General features: G+C 37.2%; 2 protein-coding genes across 2 annotated transcripts in view; one reads left to right on the top strand and one right to left on the bottom strand.

Annotated features, from left to right (window-relative positions):
* LOC131547939 (ciliogenesis and planar polarity effector 1-like) overlaps positions 1 to 15,237 on the bottom strand; it is a 35,380-nt gene extending 20,143 nt beyond the window's left edge. The window contains exons 1-19 of the mRNA XM_058788728.1: positions 15,181 to 15,237; positions 14,104 to 14,218; positions 13,884 to 13,994; positions 13,691 to 13,810; positions 13,151 to 13,389; positions 12,963 to 13,069; positions 11,854 to 12,010; positions 11,675 to 11,778; positions 11,360 to 11,542; positions 9,920 to 10,169; positions 9,366 to 9,518; positions 7,563 to 8,227; positions 4,971 to 5,152; positions 4,811 to 4,891; positions 4,586 to 4,768; positions 3,677 to 3,832; positions 2,217 to 2,445; positions 2,015 to 2,130; positions 135 to 352 (exon numbers count right to left, since the gene is read on the bottom strand). Coding sequence (XP_058644711.1) covers positions 135 to 352; positions 2,015 to 2,130; positions 2,217 to 2,445; positions 3,677 to 3,832; positions 4,586 to 4,768; positions 4,811 to 4,891; positions 4,971 to 5,152; positions 7,563 to 8,227; positions 9,366 to 9,518; positions 9,920 to 10,169; positions 11,360 to 11,542; positions 11,675 to 11,778; positions 11,854 to 12,010; positions 12,963 to 13,069; positions 13,151 to 13,389; positions 13,691 to 13,810; positions 13,884 to 13,994; positions 14,104 to 14,218; positions 15,181 to 15,237 — 3,426 coding nt within the window. The remainder of the gene's footprint in view (positions 1 to 134; positions 353 to 2,014; positions 2,131 to 2,216; positions 2,446 to 3,676; positions 3,833 to 4,585; positions 4,769 to 4,810; positions 4,892 to 4,970; positions 5,153 to 7,562; positions 8,228 to 9,365; positions 9,519 to 9,919; positions 10,170 to 11,359; positions 11,543 to 11,674; positions 11,779 to 11,853; positions 12,011 to 12,962; positions 13,070 to 13,150; positions 13,390 to 13,690; positions 13,811 to 13,883; positions 13,995 to 14,103; positions 14,219 to 15,180) is intronic.
* Positions 15,238 to 17,204: 1,967 nt separating this feature from the next.
* Positions 17,205 to 18,167, top strand: LOC131547940 (alpha-1A adrenergic receptor). The gene has a single exon (XM_058788729.1). The coding sequence runs from the start codon at positions 17,205 to 17,207 to the stop codon at positions 18,165 to 18,167; it is 963 nt and encodes a 320-aa protein (XP_058644712.1).
* Positions 18,168 to 21,484: the final 3,317 nt, after the last annotated feature.

The raw sequence follows: 21,484 nt of genomic DNA on the forward strand, positions 1-21,484 counted from the left end.
GTTTCCATCGCCCTCGATTTGGCTCATTGGATGGAAACGGTGCTTTATTCACAAATGTTTCGTGCGATATTCATATTTTGCGCATAAGTTAAATTCGCAGCTTCGGATGGAAGCCCGGCTGGTGTGTGATGCACCTGTGTGTTCGGCGAAGGCTGTGGACAGTACAGAGGAGGAGCGGGCAGGTAGAACGCAGGAGGAACCAGAGCAGGAAGTGATGCGGCTCGCTCTTTGGCTGCGTCCAGAAGTCGTGTGAGAGGCTGAGAGATGATGTCCAGCTCCGCCATGACGGACGCCTTCAGGATCTCCTGCACAGAGAGCTGAACCAGATCCACGTCCTCGACACCCACGGTGCCTAAACGAGCAACAAGCAAACAGCACATTAGCTGCAGACTGATTATATTTTACTATTATTTATATACCATTAATTCATAACTTGAGATAGCTTTTATTTTTACATTTTCAGTTTTCATTATGTCCTTTGTCATTTTTATTAGTTTATAAATATATATATATATATATATATATGCTCAAAAGTTTGGGATCACTAAGATTTTTAATGTTTTTTAAGGGAGTCTCTGTATTTATTTGATTAAAAAAAATTAAAATTGTGAAATCTTATTGAAATTTCTAATACTGGTTTCCTATTTTAATATACTTTAAAATGTAATTTATTTCTGTGATGCGCAGCTGTATTTTCAGCATCATTACTCCAGTCTTCAGTGTCACATGATCTTCAGAAATCATTCTAATATGCTGATTTATTATGTGTTGAAATATTCATATTGTTTTTTGGAACGTGATATTTTTTTCTTTGATTCTTTGATGAATATAAAGTTAAAAAGAGCAGCATTTGTTCAAAATAGAAATCTTTTCTAACAATATAAGTCTTTACTATGACTTTTTATTCATTTAACACGTCCCTCCTGAATAAAAGTATTCATTTCTCAAGAAAAAAAGAAAGAAAAAATGTACTAACCCCAAACTTTTGAATAGCATTGTATATTGTAACACAAATTTAACTTTTTTAAATAAATGCTGTTGTTTTTAACTTTTTATTAATCAGAGAATCCTAAAAAAAAAAAATATCACAGGTCCCCAAAAAATATGAAGCAGCTCAATGGTTTCCAACATTGATAATAAATCAGCATATTATTATGATTTCTGAAGATCATGTGGCGCTGAAGACTGCAGTAATGATGCTGGAAATACAGCTGCGCATCACAGAAATAAATTACAGTTTAACACATATTCACATAGAAAACTGTTATTTTAAATTGCAATAATATTTCACAAAATAACAGTTTTTTTCTATATTTTTGATCAAATAGATGCAGCCTTGATGAGCAGAAGAAACTTCTTTAAAAACATTAAAAATCTTCTGATCCGTGTACAGTATTTAGCTTTAATTTCATTTGGTTTCAGCTTTAGTTTTAGTCTTTTTACTAGTTTAGTACTTATTTTGGTTAGTTGCCAAGGCAACACTTCTAATTTCCATTCTAAAATATCTTATTATATTACATGAAGTATCTTATTTTATATTTATTTTGATTAAATATTGTATTTTTTATATTTTTTGTAATAATTTAATTTTATTTATATGATAGTTTTAGATAACGGTAACAACACAATATAATAATTATATATTATATTTTATTATATTACATGAAATTATATTAAATACAGTGCGAGTGAATTCTACAATGATTTTCAGGAAGCGTTTCAGTAAGGATACAATCTAACACCACCAAACTTAACTCCTGCAAAGATCATTAAAAGAAAAGGTTGTGATGTATAAAACTATAATGTGAAGATTATTAACAGTACTCAAGTTGTGTTTATGAACCTGATGCTAAAGGGACCTAGTAAAGGTGAAAACAGGCCTCCTAACTAACTTTAGTAGCTCCGGAGATGTTTGGAGACGTTCCTCATGTAATATGCAAAATTAAAACTGTTGTAAATCTTATGTTTTGATTTATTTATAGGGTCTAGATCTCATAATTCAGCTCATTTTCACCTGTGTTAGCGTCTCCTTCAGACCCGGCCATTCGGCCCAGTAACATCTCCAGCTGATGCTGGAATATCACCGCAGGCTTCAGCTCGGAGGGAAGGTGCAGTTCTCTCCAACGCAGGCTGGAGGACCGAAAAATGAGAAACAGGAAAACATCAGTGCAGCATCTGAAGCGACGGTGTACCAGACCCTCATGCTGACGACAAACCTGCTGATGTCTGACCGTCCACCGCAGTAGCTGGTGTAGGCCAGGCCGAGGGCGGAGGCCATCTTCCAGTCGCCCAGCCGCAGCGCCATCCACGCGGCCTCAGGCATCAACCCCCCCAGCAGCAGGAGCTCCAGCGCGTAACCCACCGTCCACAGCGCCGAGAGCTGCTCGGAGCGCACCGCCAGCGCCACACGAGTCCGACACAACTCTACCACACGGCCACCGGCGTCTGTGAGAGGAAGAACTGCTCATCACATCAGGGGTCTCCAACCTTTATCACACCGCGGGCCGGTCGCGCTTGGAAACTACTGTGGTGCTACGCCTGATATATAAGTCTGAAACACGTCTCTTGTGCGCGCTTTGATTGTGTGCGAGAACAGCGCGTGAGTAACGAACTGATGATACTAGCATCATCATTTTATGAAAAATTGTATGTAAAACAATACAGAGAACCTGCACACTAACATTACTGTCACCAATATTATTTTAGCATTATTTATATAATTTGCATTTTCGGTTTTCGTATTCATTTTAGTTTTTAGTCATTTTGTTTAGTTTTTTTTATATTTAATTTAGCTTTAATTTATTTCATTTTTAGTTTTAGTAATTTTACTACTTTACGAGAATGTGAACTTAAAAAACCTGAATGAAAATCAGAAATGCTGCTTGGCAACTAATGGAAAGAGTTTATTTTTCATCTAATATTCATATTTTTTAGTGTTAATTTAGTATTATTTATATACTATAATATAATTTAAACTTTAAAAAGATTTTATTTTTATATTTTCAGTATTAATGTTATTTTAGTTTATTTTTAAAAACGTTTTAGTAAGTTTAATATCTTCCGTTTTCATTTTAAATTTGTGCTTTGTCATGTTTACTAGTTTTTAGGTTTTATTAGCATTTATCTAAGCTTTATGTTATATTTGTTGAATGAAATAAAATATTTATTTCTAAAGCTGCTATTTGTAATATCTACTTGATTCTTTCTCATTTAACTCAATAATAGCTTTAAATATTCTTTTTTGGGTATTTTCACAACCAAATTTAGCTTGTGATTAATTAGATTAATTAATCGCCACATCACTATCACCACGACTGACAGCCCTATTTTGTTTTAAAAAAATTAATTTTATTTAAAATACAAATAAATTTTATTTTTAGTCATATGACCACATTATATCATTGCATTAATTCAGAGAGGCTCATCATCTCATGAACAAATATTTTGCATTTGATGCCACCTTTGTATAAAAATATCTTTTGGGAGCCAGATCAAGTCAAGAAATAGATACAATCATTTCAGGTTTATTTGTCACATTAGACACGAAAGATCAAGTGCATTGTATTATGGGATACATCATTTCATGCAGTGTGCTCTGACTGTATACTACACACTCCACGCGATCCAAAACTGAGCTTACTGTGCACAGAAACAGCACACGTTACCCTGATCTCACCGTGTGGTAAGTGAAGAGGCGGCAGCACGTCGACGCGGTGTGGAGGGAGGATGCAGAGCGGCCGGTTGGTGAAGTACGCAGCCATAAACCTGCCCAGAGACTGAACCACAGCACAGGCCGCTTCACGCCCCACCGGACCCTCGGTCACCAGCTCATCTACAGACAGAACTCTCTTACTCGCCTCACAGAACAATCAGCAATCCAGCAATACACTGCTGCTCAACCTCCATTAAAAATGAACACTTTTATTCATCAAGGATGCATTAAATTGATCAAAAGTGTCAGTAAAGACATTTATAATGTTACAGTAAATTTCTATTTCAAATAAATGCTGTTCTTTTGAACTTTCTATTCATCTGTGAATCCTGAAAAATAAAATGCATCACAGTTTCCACAAAAATATTGTGCAGCACAACTGTGTTCAACATTGATAATAATCAGAAGTGTTTCTTGAGCAGCAGATCAGCATATTAGAATGATTTCTGAAGGGTTAGAATACATAGAAAATATATAACATAAAAAAACTGCTATTTTAAATTGAATAATATTACACAATATTACGGTCTATTTTTGATCAAATAGAAGTAGTGCATACCTAGGTTATAATATGCATTTAAGTGAAAATAAAATGCATTTTATGTCTCAATTTTGGCCAAAACTATTAACCCTATAAAATCATTATTATACAATTATTATTTTAGACACTTCATTTCGCAAGGCGCTGTATATCAGTACTATGAATCTGGACATACTTCTCTTTTCATGTACTGTTTTTTGCGTACTATATAGTTCAGAAGTAGGCATATTCAGATGCAGCATTAGTTTTATAGGGTTAACCTGACTAATATTTGCCTGTTTTGAAATTGTGTCCACTTGGTCAATTCACAGAAGTAATAATGGACTTCCTACCATCCTCTTCCTGTGGTCCTGCCGGTGTCTGTATCTGGCGCGCCAGCCGGTCACACAGACCTTGAGCCTCTCGCAGTCGATACTGGAAGAGCAGCGTGTAGAGAAGAGCCAGGCAGCAGCGAGTCTGCAGGTAACACGTCATCGGACCCGCTGAGAGACGCAGGACGATAAACTGAGTGACGCCTGACATTTAACGAGAGAGTTTGATTAAAAACAGCGACTGACCTCTCTGTCTCTCTGCCCTCAGCTCAGTCCTCCAGACCTGAACGCTCTCCGTATATTCTCCTAAAATAAAGTGCTGTTCACCTGCGGATGGACAACATCAGCGACACATTATTATAACATCATGTAATAAAAGATGCTTGTTTGGGTAGCTCGTGCTCACCGCTGAAGCTACGCAGCGTGTGGCTCTCCTCGAGACGGTCTCCAGCCGACTGTAAAGCTTGCTGGATTTGAGGAATAATAACTGACATCTTCTGAAGCTCATTTTTTACGCCTCTGTGGTGACGTAATTCCTCCTGGTAGCGCAAAGCCCTTTTGTACACATCGCGCCAAATAACCACCAATCTGAAAACACAAGAGACCAAAGTGCTCTCTCACATTTAAAATAAATTAATGTAAAAATCTAAATACATAAACAAAACATTAAACAAATAAATGAATGAAAATAAATAAATAAATAGAAAATAAATACATTTACATTAATTAATTACTTTAAATAAATATGAATTATTTAATTATTCAAAATTTGGAAATGAACAATAAAACTTACAAATGTAAATAAATGGACGTAAATAAAAGAAATAAATGAGAATAAATAATTAAAATAATACATTTAAATTAATCAATTTAAATAAATAATTAAAACATTTACTCAAAATAACTAAATGGAAATAAATTTAAACAAATAAATGGAAATACAATATTAAATACTAATTAATAGAAATAGATCAAATATATAAAATTAATTAATTAAAATAATTCAATTCAGATCAAATAAACTAATTAAAACAAAAAAATGAATTCATTAAAATAATACATTATTAATTAACTGAAGTTGCTAGGGTGTTCTGGGTGGTTGCTAAGATGCTCTGAGTTGTTTAAGTATGTTGCTATGAAGTTGCTAGGGTGTTCTGGGTGGTTGCTAAGATGCTCTGAGTTGTTTAAGTATGTTGCTATGAAGTTGCTAGGGTGTTCTGGGTGGTTGCTAAGATGCTCTGAGTTGTTTAAGTATGTTGCTATGAAGTTGCTAGGGTGTTCTGGGTGGTTGCTAAGATGCTCTGAGTTGTTTAAGTATGTTGCTATGAAGTTGCTAGGGTGTTCTGGGTGGTTGCTAAGATGCTCTGAGTTGTTTAAGTATGTTGCTATGAAGTTGCTAGGGTGTTCTGGGTGGTTGCTAAGATGCTCTGAGTTGTTTAAGTATGTTGCTATGAAGTTGCTAGGGTGTTCTGGGTGGTTGCTAAGATGCTCTGAGTTGTTTAAGTATGTTGCTATGAAGTTGCTAGGGTGTTCTGGGTGGTTGCTAAGATGCTCTGAGTTGTTTAAGTATGTTGCTATGAAGTTGCTAGGGTGTTCTGGGTGGTTGCTAAGATGCTCTGAGTTGTTTAAGTATGTTGCTATGAAGTTGCTAGGGTGTTCTGGGTGGTTGCTAAGATAAATAAATGAGAATAAATAATTAAAAATAATACATTTAAATTAATCAATTTAAATAAATAATTAAAAATAATACATTATTAATTAACTAATCATTTTGTGAGTGGTGCTTGCCATGTGGTTGGTTGCTAGGGTGTTCTGGGTGGTTGCTAAGATGCTATGAGTTGTTTAAGTATGTTGCTATGAAGTTGCTAGGGTGTTCTGGGTGGTTGCTAAGATGCTCTGAGTTGTTTAAGTATGTTGCTATGAAGTTGCTAGGGTGTTCTGGGTGGTTGCTAAGATGCCTGAGTTGTTTAAGTATGTTGCTATGAAGTTGCTAGGGTGTTCTAGGTGGTTGCTAAGATGCTCTGAGTTGTTTAAGTATGTTGCTATGAAGTTGCTAGGGTGTTCTGGGTGGTTGCTAAGATGCTCTGAGTTGTTTAAGTATGTTGCTATGAAGTTGCTAGGGTGTTCTGGGTGGTTGCTAAGATGCTCTGAGTTGTTTTAGTATGTTGCTATGAAGTTGCTAGGGTGTTCTGGGTGGTTGCTAAGATGCTCTGAGTTGTTTAAGTATGTTGCTATGAAGTTGCTAGGGTGTTCTGGGTGGTTGCTAAGATGCTCTGAGTTGTTTAAGTATGTTGCTATGAAGTTGCTAGGGTGTTCTGGGTGGTTGCTAAGATGCTATGAGTTGTTTAAGTATGTTGCTATGAAGTTGCTAGGGTGTTCTGGGTGGTTGCTAAGATGCTCTGAGTTGTTTTAGTATGTTGCTATGAAGTTGCTAGGGTGTTCTGGGTGGTTGCTAAGATGCTCTGAGTTGTTTAAGTATGTTGCTATGAAGTTGCTAGGGTGTTCTGGGTGGTTGCTAAGATGCTCTGAGTTGTTTAAGTATGTTGCTATGAAGTTGCTAGGGTGTTCTGGGTGGTTGCTAAGATGCTCTGAGTTGTTTAAGTATGTTGCTATGAAGTTGCTAGGGTGTTCTGGGTGGTTGCTAAGATGCTCTGAGTTGTTTAAGTATGTTGCTATGAAGTTGCTAGGGTGTTCTGGGTGGTTGCTAAGATGCTCTGAGTTGTTCAAGTATGTTGCTATGAAGTTGCTAGGGTGTTCTGGGTGGTTGCTAAGATGCTATGAGTTGTTTAAGTATGTTGCTATGAAGTTGCTAGGGTGTTCTGGGTGGTTGCTAAGATGCTCTGAGTTGTTTAAGTATGTTGCTATGAAGTTGCTAGGGTGTTCTGGGTGGTTTCTGAGGAATCATTTATGCTGCAGGGATTTGAACACTAACTACGAGCAGAAATAGCGATGACTGAAAAAATTACTAGTTTTTCTAGTCAAGTACACCAAAGAGTACCTATTAGAAGGTGCTGTTTGTGCTCCTGTCTCGGCATCAGCATCAGCGTCGTCTTGTAACAGTGGGACAGAAAATATGTCAGAGGAATATGTCAGCTGACCGTCTTTCCCATGATGCACTGCTCTCGGCGGGAGGCTGTAGGTCCGATCCACACTCTGAGACGCTCGCTGAAGGACGACGAGCGCTGCGCTGAAGTTCTGGGAGGAAAGGGTCACGTCGGATGAGGAAAGCGGGAGAAACATGTCCACGAAACATCGAGTGAGCTCTACAGTGACGCCCAGACAGCCTCGGCCTGCGGTGCGTCCGGCGTCCCACGGGAGGAAGGACAGCAGCGTGCGGAGGGTGTGCAGGGCGTGAGTGACCCACGAGCTTCTGTCTCTGACCCGCAGGAGGCTCAGGAGCCGAGCGATGCAGAGGACGGTGTATCTGAGGAGACGCTCTCTCTGCTGGACGGAGCCGCCCAGAGAGACGCCCAGAGCCCAGGCTCTCGTGAGGCTCCTGTGAACCCGGTCCAGATCCTCCTGCAGACCCGAGGACGACGGCTCCGAGTGCGTTTGTGTCCGAGCGTGAAGAGTGTCAAACATAGACGCAAACTCCAGCTTGCCTCTGTCCTCCGTGCGTGAGCAGCTATACGGACCTTCATCAGAATCATGGTCTTCCTCATCCTAAAGAGACACCATTTATTTTACAAAAAAGTCATATTGCACATATGTGTGTGTGTGTGTGTATATATATGAAACGTGAAACTAAATATTTATAAAGTAGTTTTTCAAAAAAATATAAATGCAAAACATTCAAATTAATTTTAAACTTTGTATAATTCAATTATAAAATAAAATAAAAATGTAATGTAATTTAATTAAAAACGATTTATGCTGTTGTGTTATTGCAAAACCAGTCATAGTTAAAACTATAACTATGCTATTTTATCTGTCACAAAACAGCATTATATATTTAGATATAAAATTATAAAAGTAGAACTTTTTAAAACCAGTATATACATATACATTTAATCATTAAAACATTATAAAAAAGTGATCATTAAATAATCATTAAATATAAAAATTTACAAGTAATTGTATTTTAATGTGTAATTATTTGTAGAAGTTATTTTTAAATAATCTTTAATCTTTAATCTGGAATCTGAGGGTGCAAAAAAATCTAAATATTGAGAAAATCGCCTTTAAAGTTGTCCAAATGAAGTTCTTAGCAATGCATATTACTAATCAAATATGAAGTTTTGATATATTTACGGAAGGAAACTTACAAAATATCTTCATGGAACATGATCTTAACTTAATATCCTAATGATTTTTGGCATAAAAGAAAAATGGATAATTTTGACCCATACAATGTATTGTTGGCTATTTCTACAAATATAGCTGTGCTGCTTATGACTGCTTTTGTGCTGCAGGGTCACAGATGAGTTTTTTAAACAAATTAATTAAAAACACTTAATAAAAATTAAAAAAAATAATAAAAACAATTTAATTGTTATTTATAATCAGTTAAAAGTTATCAAAAATGTGTTGGAGGAGGAAAAAATTAATACAGATGTAAGAATGTTGATTAAAAGAAGACAAATATTAGGAAAAGAACAACAACAATACATAAAAAAAAGTGTAATCATTGAAAAATAAATGGTATTTAATTTATGTTAAGTTAATTATAAGCTTTGTATAACTAATACAATTATAAAAATAAAAATAAAATATTTTAATTCAAAATAAATATTTATGATATTATCAAAAATGGCCTGGCATGATGTCTTTTTAACCATAATGTGTTTTTTAACTGGCTGACCTGGGTTCTCTCCGTATATTGTGTGAGGTCTGCTGTGTCCCGCAGGTACAGAGGTAGAGCAGACAGCGGCGTTTCTTTCTCTTTAAGAGCCTCTTTAAGGCTTGCTGTGAACATCAGAGTGGACATGGACTCCAGCCTGGACCTGAGCTGAGGCTGAAACACAGAAGAAACCTCTCAACCATCACAGCAACAAAACACAACGCCACAGTAACTAGGGCTGCGAGATTGTTCTGATTTTATCCATTCATTCAAATTACATTTTTTGCCACAATTTTTTTTTTTTTTTAAATCGAGGAATCGCGATTCTGAATAGAATATTACCGAACGTTAGAATTAGACACTTTGACAATATGCTGGTGATTACAGTAAAGAGAAAAGAGTGACACACAGAATGAGCTTTTGTTGATAAAGATGCGACGCGGAAAAACATGCAAGAAGATGAGTGAACTTCTTTTAACTTGAGCGGCGTGTTTTTAGAAAGCCGTTTCATGCAAGATTGTAATTTTTTGCAGTATCGCCCAGCACTTCCAGTAACTAACATCCCCTCCGCTGACCTGAGACGAGCCCAGGACCCTCCGTGTGTGCTCGAGCCCCTGCGCAGCGTCCAGCAGGGCGGCGCTCATCACGGCGGCAGCAGACGGCCGCTCGCTCGTCCTGAGCACGGTCACCATGTAGCCGTCCGACACGATGAGGAGCGGCTGGCGAGGATGCCACGTGACGGAGTAGCGCTGTCTCATGGGGTCACGGAGCGACACGCTGGAGCTGGACACGCCGCCGTCCTGAGACTGCACAGCCACCGCAGGTCTACGGATCAAATACAGGAATATAGTCACAAATCTTCAAATGTAAAATCTTTTTTCATGCATGACAGCATGCATCTGATATAAATAAAGCTTGCATTCATATTTTTTATAGTGCTGCACATTATAAATGTGAGAGGAAATGATGTCTCATGCCTGCAGACAAGTGATTATAAGATAAAGACTCTCACTATTCATGCACTTACACTGAACAATGACCGTGGAAAAGGAAGAAAAAGATGAACAGAGATGTAAAAATGTTGATTAAAAGAAGAAATATTTATTTTAATAAAAAAGGTGTGTGTGTGTGTGTGTGTATATATATATATATATATATATATATATATATATATATTTGTATGAAGCAAAATCATTTTAGTTTTAATTTAAGATTATTTTAAACAATTTAAAAAGTTAATTATTTGGAATTTTTATGTTTAAAATAATTAGTGTTAATATTTAATATAAAAGGTACATATAAACTTTTATACATTATGTAATTAAGTACATATGCATTAAGTATTACAATTATAAAAATTAAAGAAAAATTATATATTTTTAAATGAAATAAGAAATATTTATTGGCATTTACATTCACAAGAAAACTTTATATTTTTCTTAATATTAATTGTTATTTATAAACAGTTAAAAAGATGTCATAAATCCTGAAAGATATGTTGAAAGAAAGAAAATTAATAGATATTTAAACATATTAAGATAAGTATTTATCTAATGAAAAGGTTATTATTTCTGCAAGTAATGTATATATTTAATAACTACAACATTAAATAAAAACTTTTTTTTTTAAATGTGTAATTATTTGAAAAAGTTTTCTGAAAATTTATTTAAATTATTTTATTAAATGTGTAAATATCTGCATAATAAACTTAAAACACATGTATCATTAATAAAATGATAAAAACATTAAAAACTATTTAAATCAATACAAAAAAGTTAAATCAATACAAAATGTTAATTTAGAAACAGTTAAAACGATATCATAAAACCTAAAAAACGTTGGAGAAAGAAAAAAATAAATACAGAACGTTTAGGAAAAAGAAGAAGAACAACACAAAATGTGTAATGGTCAAGTTTTTAACTGCATTTCTTCCATTAATGTCTCAATATCAACTTCACTCAGTGACACTGGAGGGGTCAGTAAATTGCACAAACGAGAGGAAGCGATTAAGTGACCTGTAGGTGACCAGCGGGTGAAGCGGCAGGAAGTGGGCGGCACCAAACTCAATGCTGCATCCTGTTGTGGACAGCGAGACGAGTCCTCCCAGACGCGCCAGCATGAGCAGAGAGCCTCTCTTCAGCACACAGGCCAGATACAGACCTTCTGGAGTCCAGCTCACAGACCCGGCCCAGTACGACCTGCAGGAAAACACAGCAAATATATATTCATTGTGATTAATCTTTTGACAGCAGTAATAAAGACTAATACTATATTGATGTTACTAAATAAGTAAGTGCATACAGCGTCTAACAGAGGTTTTAATCACCCACCTCACATATTTTGCTGGTAAACTGAGCGTCTTAACGCCACATCCTCCTAACAGACTGGACACGGTCACAAAGTTCTGAGTGCTGATGAACAACACCTGCGTCGCCTGACAAACACACACACGCTTTTAATCACAAATCTTGTTCTGATGGACTGCTGCTGAACGCAGTGCTGAGCTCACCTGTGGGTCTTTCTGGTTAAGGACGACGGCTAGCAGCTGACCGTCTGGAGAGAACGCAGGGACCAGAGCGCCTCTGGACTTCACCGGTCTACACGGAGGCAGGAGCTGGTGGAGCGGGTAGCACCTCGAGATCCAGCGAACACTGAACCCCGCTGAACTGTGAAACAAACAGCAGAGAACGAGTCCAGGAGATGCAGGAACATGCAGAAACTTAATAAATAAGCCCTTACAGGTTTCCGCCTCTTCCTGCACTGTTTATAACACCTGTATATATCACATCACCTCTATATTTTATCTCATGTTGGAATATTCAAGGACTTAGGTCCTCCATTTTTGGTGTTAAGAGCCAACATTCAGATTTCAAAAGAGAATTCAGAATTCTGACATTATAATACTACAAGAAACATGGAATATAAGAGATTTGTCCACTGGCTGCCAAAAGGAAATGTTTTAATACGTGGCGACTTAAATGCCAGAACTGGAAATGAACCCGGCTTTGTCAACACACAGGGAGACAAATACATTACACCTGCCCTCATATCACCTCAGATATGTGGGAGGAGCCTACTGCAGCTCTGTCAATCACTGGCCTGTATATAGTGACCGGTCGCATACGAGGAGACCCTTCTGGTTCTTATACCTTTAATTCTTTTCTTGGTAACAGTACTGTAGATTATTTCATCACAGACATCGATCAAGTGCATCTCACAGTCAGTCCTCAAACTCATTTACTAAGGCATTGATGGAATATTAAATACACAAATGACTGTATTGTTGCAATAACTGCAACATTGTTTTGAGTGAAGGATATTTTCCAGACACCTGGAATCAAGGCTTAATTACACCCATCGTTAAACAAGTTTGAGCCAAGCAACTACAGAGGCATGTGTGCCAACAGCAACCTGCGGTTCGATTATTAACATACGATTACAAAACTTTCTCAAAACCCACAAAATCTTGGCTTTCTGCCCAAACACAGAACATCTGACCACATTTATACCCTCCACACTATCACCGATCAGCACTGCACACTTAACACTTCAACATAAATGCATAAGTTTTATATTAACAAGTTATAATAAATAAAAGCACATTTAACATCATCTGACCTGAGTTTGTTGTCCCACGTCGAGTCCCACTGGATCTTCAGAAAGGTGACGATGAGCTGCGCTTCAGCGATGAAGACAAACGCGCTCAGACACACGTCACCAGCTGCCTACAGACACCACAGACAGATGAAACACGTGCACAAGCAACCGAAACAATCTGCATCAGATCAGCGCTTCTGTGCTTTCACCTGGCTCCTCACAAACACGCTATGAACGGAAGCCTCTTTGTCTTTTGTGGAGGGCAGCTGAATGTTCTGCTGGTCTGATATCTGCCTCCAGCGCCCCGGGACTGTGGCGTCTCGCGGGCCGCTCAGATCCTGAGCTGAGGAACACTCCCAGAGGAACACCGGTCCCGTCACAGCGGCCAGGAACACTCTGTGTGCGCTCCCCGACACCAGCAGAGAGAGCCGCACCGCAGTCGCTGAGCCTTCGTGAGACAAGAACGTGTTAGTTTGAGGATAACTTCCAGATGTGCTTCAAGAAGAGTTCGTGAAGAACTGGAGATAAAGAGAGCCTGATAATGATAATAAGCTTGTTTCATAATTTAATGAACTCTGTCTCTGCATCAGTGTCTCAGCGATGGATGCTCTGCAGTGAATGGGTGCCGTCAGAATGAGAGTCTGATAAAAACATCACGATAATCCACAGCACTCCAGTCCATCAGTTAACATCTGGAGAAGACAAAAGCTGAGACATACAGAAATAAAAAGAAAAGCTCTTACACAGACCTTTGATGGCAGAAAGCAGCAGATGAACCTCAGGAACAGCGGAGACCGTCTTCAACGAATCCTTGTCTTTGTTCCACAGGAAAAGTTCTCCAGAGAGCAGAAGACCCACCAGCCACACGCCTGCAAATAACACTGATGAACACACCCGTGTCCCGCAGCGCTGAAGGTTCATCACAGATCTCCGATCGCTTACCGTTCTGAGACGCTGACATGGTCACCACCCTCTGCAACAGCGGCTGGAGTTTCAGGGTCTTCTTTTTGGTGCGTCCCGAAACCAAGTGTATTTCGCTGATCCGATTGTCATCTAACAGAAAAACACCCTCCTTTTCCTGGAAGCAAACAGCGCTGAGGTGTAACATATATCAGTGTTTGTATGAAGCGACAGCGGATGGTTTGTAAGCGTATGATCTCACCCGGCCCAGCCAGCAGAATCTGGGCCACGGCTTTCTGCGCTTGATGCTGGACGACAACAAAACCTCCAGCTTCACTTCCATTCTTGGCACTGACGGAGAGTCCTACAGCATCCAGCTAAAACAAGGATATGAACACAATCAGTCACATTTACTTGTATTTACAGTGCACATAACATATTAAGCCAGATATAAAATGCAAAAAAAGCATAATACAGCCTTTGAATCACATGCAGCTGCTTTACAGCTAAATTATCAGTTCAACCACAAATAAACATATTTAGTTTTTATACAAGTGAGAGTAAACACTTATTACTGAATATGACATATTGACTTAGTGAAATTGAGTCTTAAATTAATTGTGTTATAATAAAAAAATTAAATTAATAATAATAATAATAATAAATATTTTTAAAATTCAATCTTAGCAGTCAGAGAAATCAAACTAGAAGCATAAAGTATTAAATTAAATGCATAATATAAATGAGCATACTGACTCAGTCTGTGATATTGAATCTAAAATTAATTGCATTATTATCATTTTAAAAATTAAGTCAGATTAATCATATCAGCAGCTACAAATATTATATATATATATATATATTCAAGCAAATGCTTATAATTAAAAAATATATATATCATTTACTCTAAATAACCTAACATTAATTGCATTATTTTTATCATTTTAAAAATTCATTCGCAGCGGTCAGTCAGATAAATCAAATCAGCAGCAAAAATAAAGTACATACTTATAATACAAAATAATAATAATTACTCTAAATACTCTATAATAAATTGCGCTATTATTATTACTATTATTATTGTTGTTGACCAAATTCATTCTCAGCTGCAGTCAGATAAATCAAATCAGCAGCAAAATGATGAGTAACGTATAAACACAAGCATCTTTTATTCCGTTTGAAACGGAAGAAAGAAACATTTACAGATGCTAATGTTAACATGATTCTGAACTCTGTCAATATTCAACGAATACATAAATCAGCTGAATATTCATCATTAGCGCGCGCAGTGATAGCGTTAGCACAACACACACACACACACACACACACACACACACACGAACTCAGCTTCTGTAGAGTCAGGAACCCGTGCTAAAGCGTCTCTATACTCTACCATCGTGTCATGACTTTAATAAACACATTCCGCGTCTGTTTATTCCGCTGTTTTTCGAATCTCCCTCCACTTCCGGTTTTCCAAACAGCGAACGCGATTCCCAGGATTCCCGCGGCGTTGCCATAGAAGCAGACGCGAACGAGCGCAGCCAGCGCGCATGCGCGTTCAGGAGTCTTGACTGTCAGCAGTGCGCGCATTCTGTCCAGACGCAAAGTAAAATCTTAATACAGTAATTAAGTATATTTATTTTATTTGCTTTATTACAAACTTAATTCAGTTATAATATTTTAAGCGTTCAAAAAGTCCAACGCAACAGATCTCTAGGGATAGGACAGACTCAGAAGACAACATTCAAATAATCATAATAGTTCATGTAATTGGAGAACTTCTGCATGCTTTACATGAAACCAGCTGTTTTCCATAAATTATTTGTGTTTTATAATGTAAAAGCAAAAAAGTTAGTTATTTTATAAGAAGATATGATGGTGCAAACTGATACACTGCGACGCCATAATCAAGTACAGATTAAAAAAAGTAGCAGAAACTAATTAATTTCTTGCATTAAATGAAAAACAAAACTTGTTCCTAAAATAAAACCCAAGTTTTTTTCTTCAGTTGAGTAATATAAGAGCCAAAAGATAAAACATCGTCAACAATGATACCAAGATATTTGTACTCTTTTACTAATTCAATCACGGTAGAGTCTGAAGAAAGATTAAATTATTTTCAATTATTTTTGAACCTGAAAATAACATGGTTTTATTAACATTCAGAACAAGTTTTAAATTGTAAAGTCGTGACTGAATGACATCAAAGGCTGACTGCAGCTTATACAGGGCTTGCTGTCCAGAAGAGGCAGTACAGTACATGACAGTATCATCTGCATAAAAATGAAAATTGGCATCCTGAATGTCATAATCAAGACTATTTATATAAATGGTAAATAAAAGGGGGCCCAGCACAGATCCCTGGGGAACACCTTTAGCATTCTCCAATGAATCAGATTGAGTTCTACCACTTAAATAATTATTAAACCAATAACATGACTTGATAAACCAACGCTCTTCAATCTATGCAGCAATATTTCATGATCCACTGTGTCGAAAGCCTTAGATAAGTCAATAAAAAGGGAGGCACAAAAATCACCATTATCAATCGATCCCAATATCATTTAGAACTTTCAATGCAGCTGTTGTCGTACTGTTTTTTACAAAACCCAGACTTATTAATAGACAACACTTTGTTTGCATTCAAATAACATGTCAACTGTTCACCGATGAGGCTTTCTAAGATCTTTGATACAACACAGAGCTTTGAGATTGGTCTGTAATTATCTAACAGAGCAGGATCTATGTTAAATACATGAATGCAAATGTTCATTTGGGTTAGGGTTTAGCCAGCTTTACAATGAAACCTATTTAGAAAACGTAAACAAATATTAATTACAAAATGTAAACAAAAAGACAAAATCAATCCATTCAGGCTTTACACTACGTATAAATGATCAAAATGACAAAACCTATATATATATATATATATATATATAGATAGATAGATAGATAGATAGATAGATAGATAGATAGATAGATAGATAGATGATAGCTAGATATAGATATATAAATTAGTGCTGTCAAACAATTAATTAATCAAAATAACAGTTTTTATTTGCATAATATATGTGTGTGTAGTGTGTATATTTATTATATATACACATTTGGTCTCTGTGTGTTTGATTATAATATGTGCATTTTAAAACACACCAATTATGGAAGATTGCTTTGTTGCATGACTATGTTAATTACACACGTACTGCAATTAGGCAACCAGGACTACACTGATAATATGTTCTTGATGACGTCATCAAGTTCTGGATGATGTCAGCCAATCACAGCTCAGACATTTAGCCCGCGAACCAACTAAATGACTCACTGACCTCTGTACAGCTCAATCGAGAAGAACACATCTCTGAGATGGAGGCTCTAGACTGGATCGAGTTGTTAATGAGAGCTTTCTTCTGCTTCACTGGTATTATAGGGAACGGTTGGCTGTGTTTGCGCTCTCTTCCCAAATCCGGATCTCAGCTGCGGACCGGAGACGTCCTCTTTGTTAACCTGGCCGTGTCCAATCTGATCACAAACTGTCTGGTGGACCTGCCGGAAACCATGGCGCACTTTGCCAAATCCTGGCTCACGACTAACGAGTACTGCGGCGTGACTCAGTTTTCCCACGAAATCTCGGAGACCAGCAGCATCTTCTCCACTATGTTCATCAGCATGTATTGGCATCAGAAGCTGGTGGGCTCCATCAGACGTGGAGGAGCTCCGGTGCAGATGGATAATTTGAGGTTAGTCGGCGTATTGCTCGCTGGGAGCTGGATCGTGTCGACTGCGTTCAGTCTTCCGCACATCTTTATCGCAGAGCACAATGCGAACGAGAGTTTGGAAGTTTGCGAAGAACGTTTTGCATCACCTACAGCCAAGCAGACGTATGATGGCATGTACCTTACACTGGCTAACGTCGTTCCGATGATTGGGATAACTTACGCCACCGTTCAGATCGTCTTAACGCTGCTTCGGAGTCAAAAACGAATCAAGGATCGCTCCAGGAATGAAGCAAACCCTCCACCTTCATCTGTAGACCACAAACTGGAAGGAACCGCAGAACGCAGCGTGGAAGGAAGATCTCAACAGAAGACGCAGGTCAGATCCAATCCATCCTCAAGCAACCAGGTTCGAGCGGCCAAAAGCGTGGTTGCAGTCGCCACCATCTTCATCTTCTGCTGGTTCACTCACCTCATCCTCCGCATCTACAGCAGCTTCAGAAACTCCGTCCTGGCTGTGAAACTCACCAATTTCATTGGAGCATCTTACGTCTGTTTCGTCCCGTACGTCTACTTGCACGGCTTGAAGAAACTCAACTGCTCTTGGCGGTAAGAACTGGTGAGTTTATTAAGCTTGGTGCATCCTGGGAAACCATTAGTGCACACAGTTGACTGCACCAATACAGCTTTAAAAACTAAAAGATTGAGTGACTGGCATCTGTATAAATGCTTTAAACATATAGATATGAAATATGTAAGACTGTAGATTATCTTGGGTGTAGGTGAAGAAAGAAAATGAATATGATTGTTCTCCTGTGCTTTGATAATTACGACCAGACGTCAGTGCAATTATGTTTGTTATTCCACTTGACGAATTAAAAACCTGCTTATGAGCGCAATTATTGTCATGTTATTTTTGCTGTCAAATAAGCACAAAAATCCTCGCGTCAGCCGAGATGGTGAAGAGCACTGGACCTTAAACCAGCCAGCGTTAACCCTTTACAGCCTACTGCGTTATATTTGATACACAAAGGTCTGTAAATTGTCAACAAGATCAAGACTTTGCTGATAAACCTGTCGCATTCAATCCATGTCTTCTGTCGTCTGATTGATGGAGTTTTTATCCAGTAAAAGCTCTTTTAGTGTAACTGTACAAGCATCCAGCTTCAGTGTCAAATCTTGGCTGATTTTGATCAAGTAAAGGTCAGAATAACTGCAGTCATGTCTCCAGATGAACACTTGCTGGACTGAAGCAGCTCAGCTTTACTTGATTCTCCATCAATCATTTTCTAGAAAAATCAGAGCGTCTCAAATCTGATCATCAGGATCTTCTGAGGAGCTTTACTTTCACTGTTCCTCAGCGGAGGAATGATCTTCATCTCACATCTTCTGAGGAGCTTTATTTCTTCAAGCATTGCATTATATGTTTGGATCATTTCAATCTCATATAAGACATATTATTGGAGATATAGACTGATATTTAGATCATTTTATGTAAGTAACTGCTGTACTGTTATAAAGATCTCATTGATTTACATTACAAGCATCAGAATTTCATCACTTTCTGTCCACATAAATACCTGCACCAAATAGCACACTTTATTTCATTTCATTTATTTAATCAGGGACAATGCACATTAATAATACATACAATATGTAAAATGCACCAGATTTAGCCAACACTGGCTCATTTTCATCCGTGGTCCCTTTCGGCAGGTTGATGTTAAGGACAGGAAGAAAATATAAACAAAAAATATTAATACACCAAATTAAGAACAAGAAGAAAATATGAGAGCAGAAGAAAAAAATCCTTAAAAACAGGTGGAGATCTTAAAAATAAGTACCAAATCAGCAAATTGAATCAAATGTTCCCCGACTCAAAATAGAAAACTTAGTTAATATGCTACAATGATGAAAACTGTTTGTTTTTTATCCAAGACCTTAAGAGTTTGTTTATAAATCATTTCAACTGGTTTAAGAAAAGATCTACATGTTTGAGTCCAGGTAGTCATGCAATATGTGATATGAGGAATAATCATCGAATTCATGAATAAAACTGCTGCTTCGTTGGTCAGTTTACTTTTAATGAATCTGAAATTCGCTAAATTAAATTTAGCTATATTTACCACTTTCTTCACATGTTTTTTAAAAGAAAGTTGAGAATCCAGTAATAATCCTAAATATTTAAATTCATGTACTACCTTAAGTTTTTGTTCCTGGACAAATACATCTGCTTTCACATCAATGCCTTTCAGTAAAAAACATACAAACAGTTTTTCTGACATTAAGCTGTAAACATGAATTGATAAGCCATTGCGCAACTTGATTCATGGTGTCAGTCAATATCTGTGCAGCCTGTTGTTGACTTTTTGCATGAACATACAACACAACATCATCCGCATACATTTGACAAATAATCTCTGGAGGATACATTTGGTAAATCATTTACATACACACTAAACAATAATGGGCCTAAAATAGAACCTTGAGGAACTCCAATATTATAATCCAAGTAATCTGATGTCGCATTTATAACCCGTACACATTGTTTTCTATTTTCTAAATAAGATTTAAACCACATAACGGCCTCAGTTGAAAAATTCAAATGTAATAACCGAGAAAGTAAAATCTCATGATTTACAGTTTCAAAAGCTTTCTTAAAATCCCGGAATACAGCACCAACTAAACCTCCTTTATCCATCAAAGATTTAATATTTTCCAACATAAAACAATTTGCCGTTTCTGTGGAATATTTTTTTCTAAAATTGAATTGCATAGGGTGAAGGGAAAAGGCAAAAGATATGTGATTATTTGCTCCGCTACCCCATTTTTCAGCAACTTTTGACATTACAGCGAGAATGCTCCGTCTGAGACTATGAGCTGTTTTTTCCTCTATATTCTCACTGTATTATATGATGAACCATAAAAGCCTGATGCATCAAATGTGATACTCAACAAAATCACATATGCAAACTTTGTTTAGATTTGTCTAAAGGATCAATAAACTGTACAATTAAAAATATTTATTATTTTTTTTTTTTGACTATTATTTCTTATGTCAGGCTTTACAAGGTTAAAAAATGTATTTTTGACTGTTGTGTCGTCTCACTCACAGACACTTCAACATTCATATTGTAAAACCTATAACATTGTTTAGTATGATTTTCAAACCATTTGCAATATTAAATCAGAAAAATAGAGGGAATTTGTAATCAAAATGACAGACCTGCTGCAAGCACATGCAGGATAACAATTACAGCTTCTGCAAAGTAGTGGCGTAAGTTCCAATACATTAATCATGTGTTTAACTAATGTTTGTATTGTGTAAATGAAAATGCATCCACTATTTGTTCTGGGTTCATTCTCAGCATAGCAGGAGGAGGTTTGTGTGACATGTGACCATGATATCATCAGTTCATACCTTATAAAGTTCACTGCCAAACACTGGATCTGTCCATGCAAGACAAGCGTCTTTTCCAAAGCAGAACAACTCGAGACTGGGTTGAGTCATCAATACGAGCGTTTTCCTGCTTGACTGGCATCAGAGGAACTTCAACTGCGACCCAACGATGTCCTCATTAATTTTACTGGAGCTTCTTACACCTGTTTCGTTCCATATGTGTACTTGCATGGTGTGAAGAAGCTCAACTGCTCTTGGCGGTAAGACCTGGACTGGAAAAATAGTTTTGATGATTAATGGCAAAACATGTAAACAAAGCGATTAGCAATTAGTTGTTTGTACACAACATGTATGTAAACCTCTTTTTGTATGAAATGTGTGAATCGTGGTAAAAGAATATTCAACTGCTTTATCATCTTTTCCACCACCAAAGCAAAAACAGAAGTGACTCTCCCTCCAGTGCTTTGCTGCCAGCGATCACTGTAATTATGTTCATTATGCCACTTAACAAATTATAAATCTGCACATGA

Source organism: Onychostoma macrolepis, chromosome 10 (genome assembly GCF_012432095.1).
Source record: "Onychostoma macrolepis isolate SWU-2019 chromosome 10, ASM1243209v1, whole genome shotgun sequence".
NCBI classification, from domain to species: domain Eukaryota; kingdom Metazoa; phylum Chordata; class Actinopteri; order Cypriniformes; family Cyprinidae; genus Onychostoma; species Onychostoma macrolepis.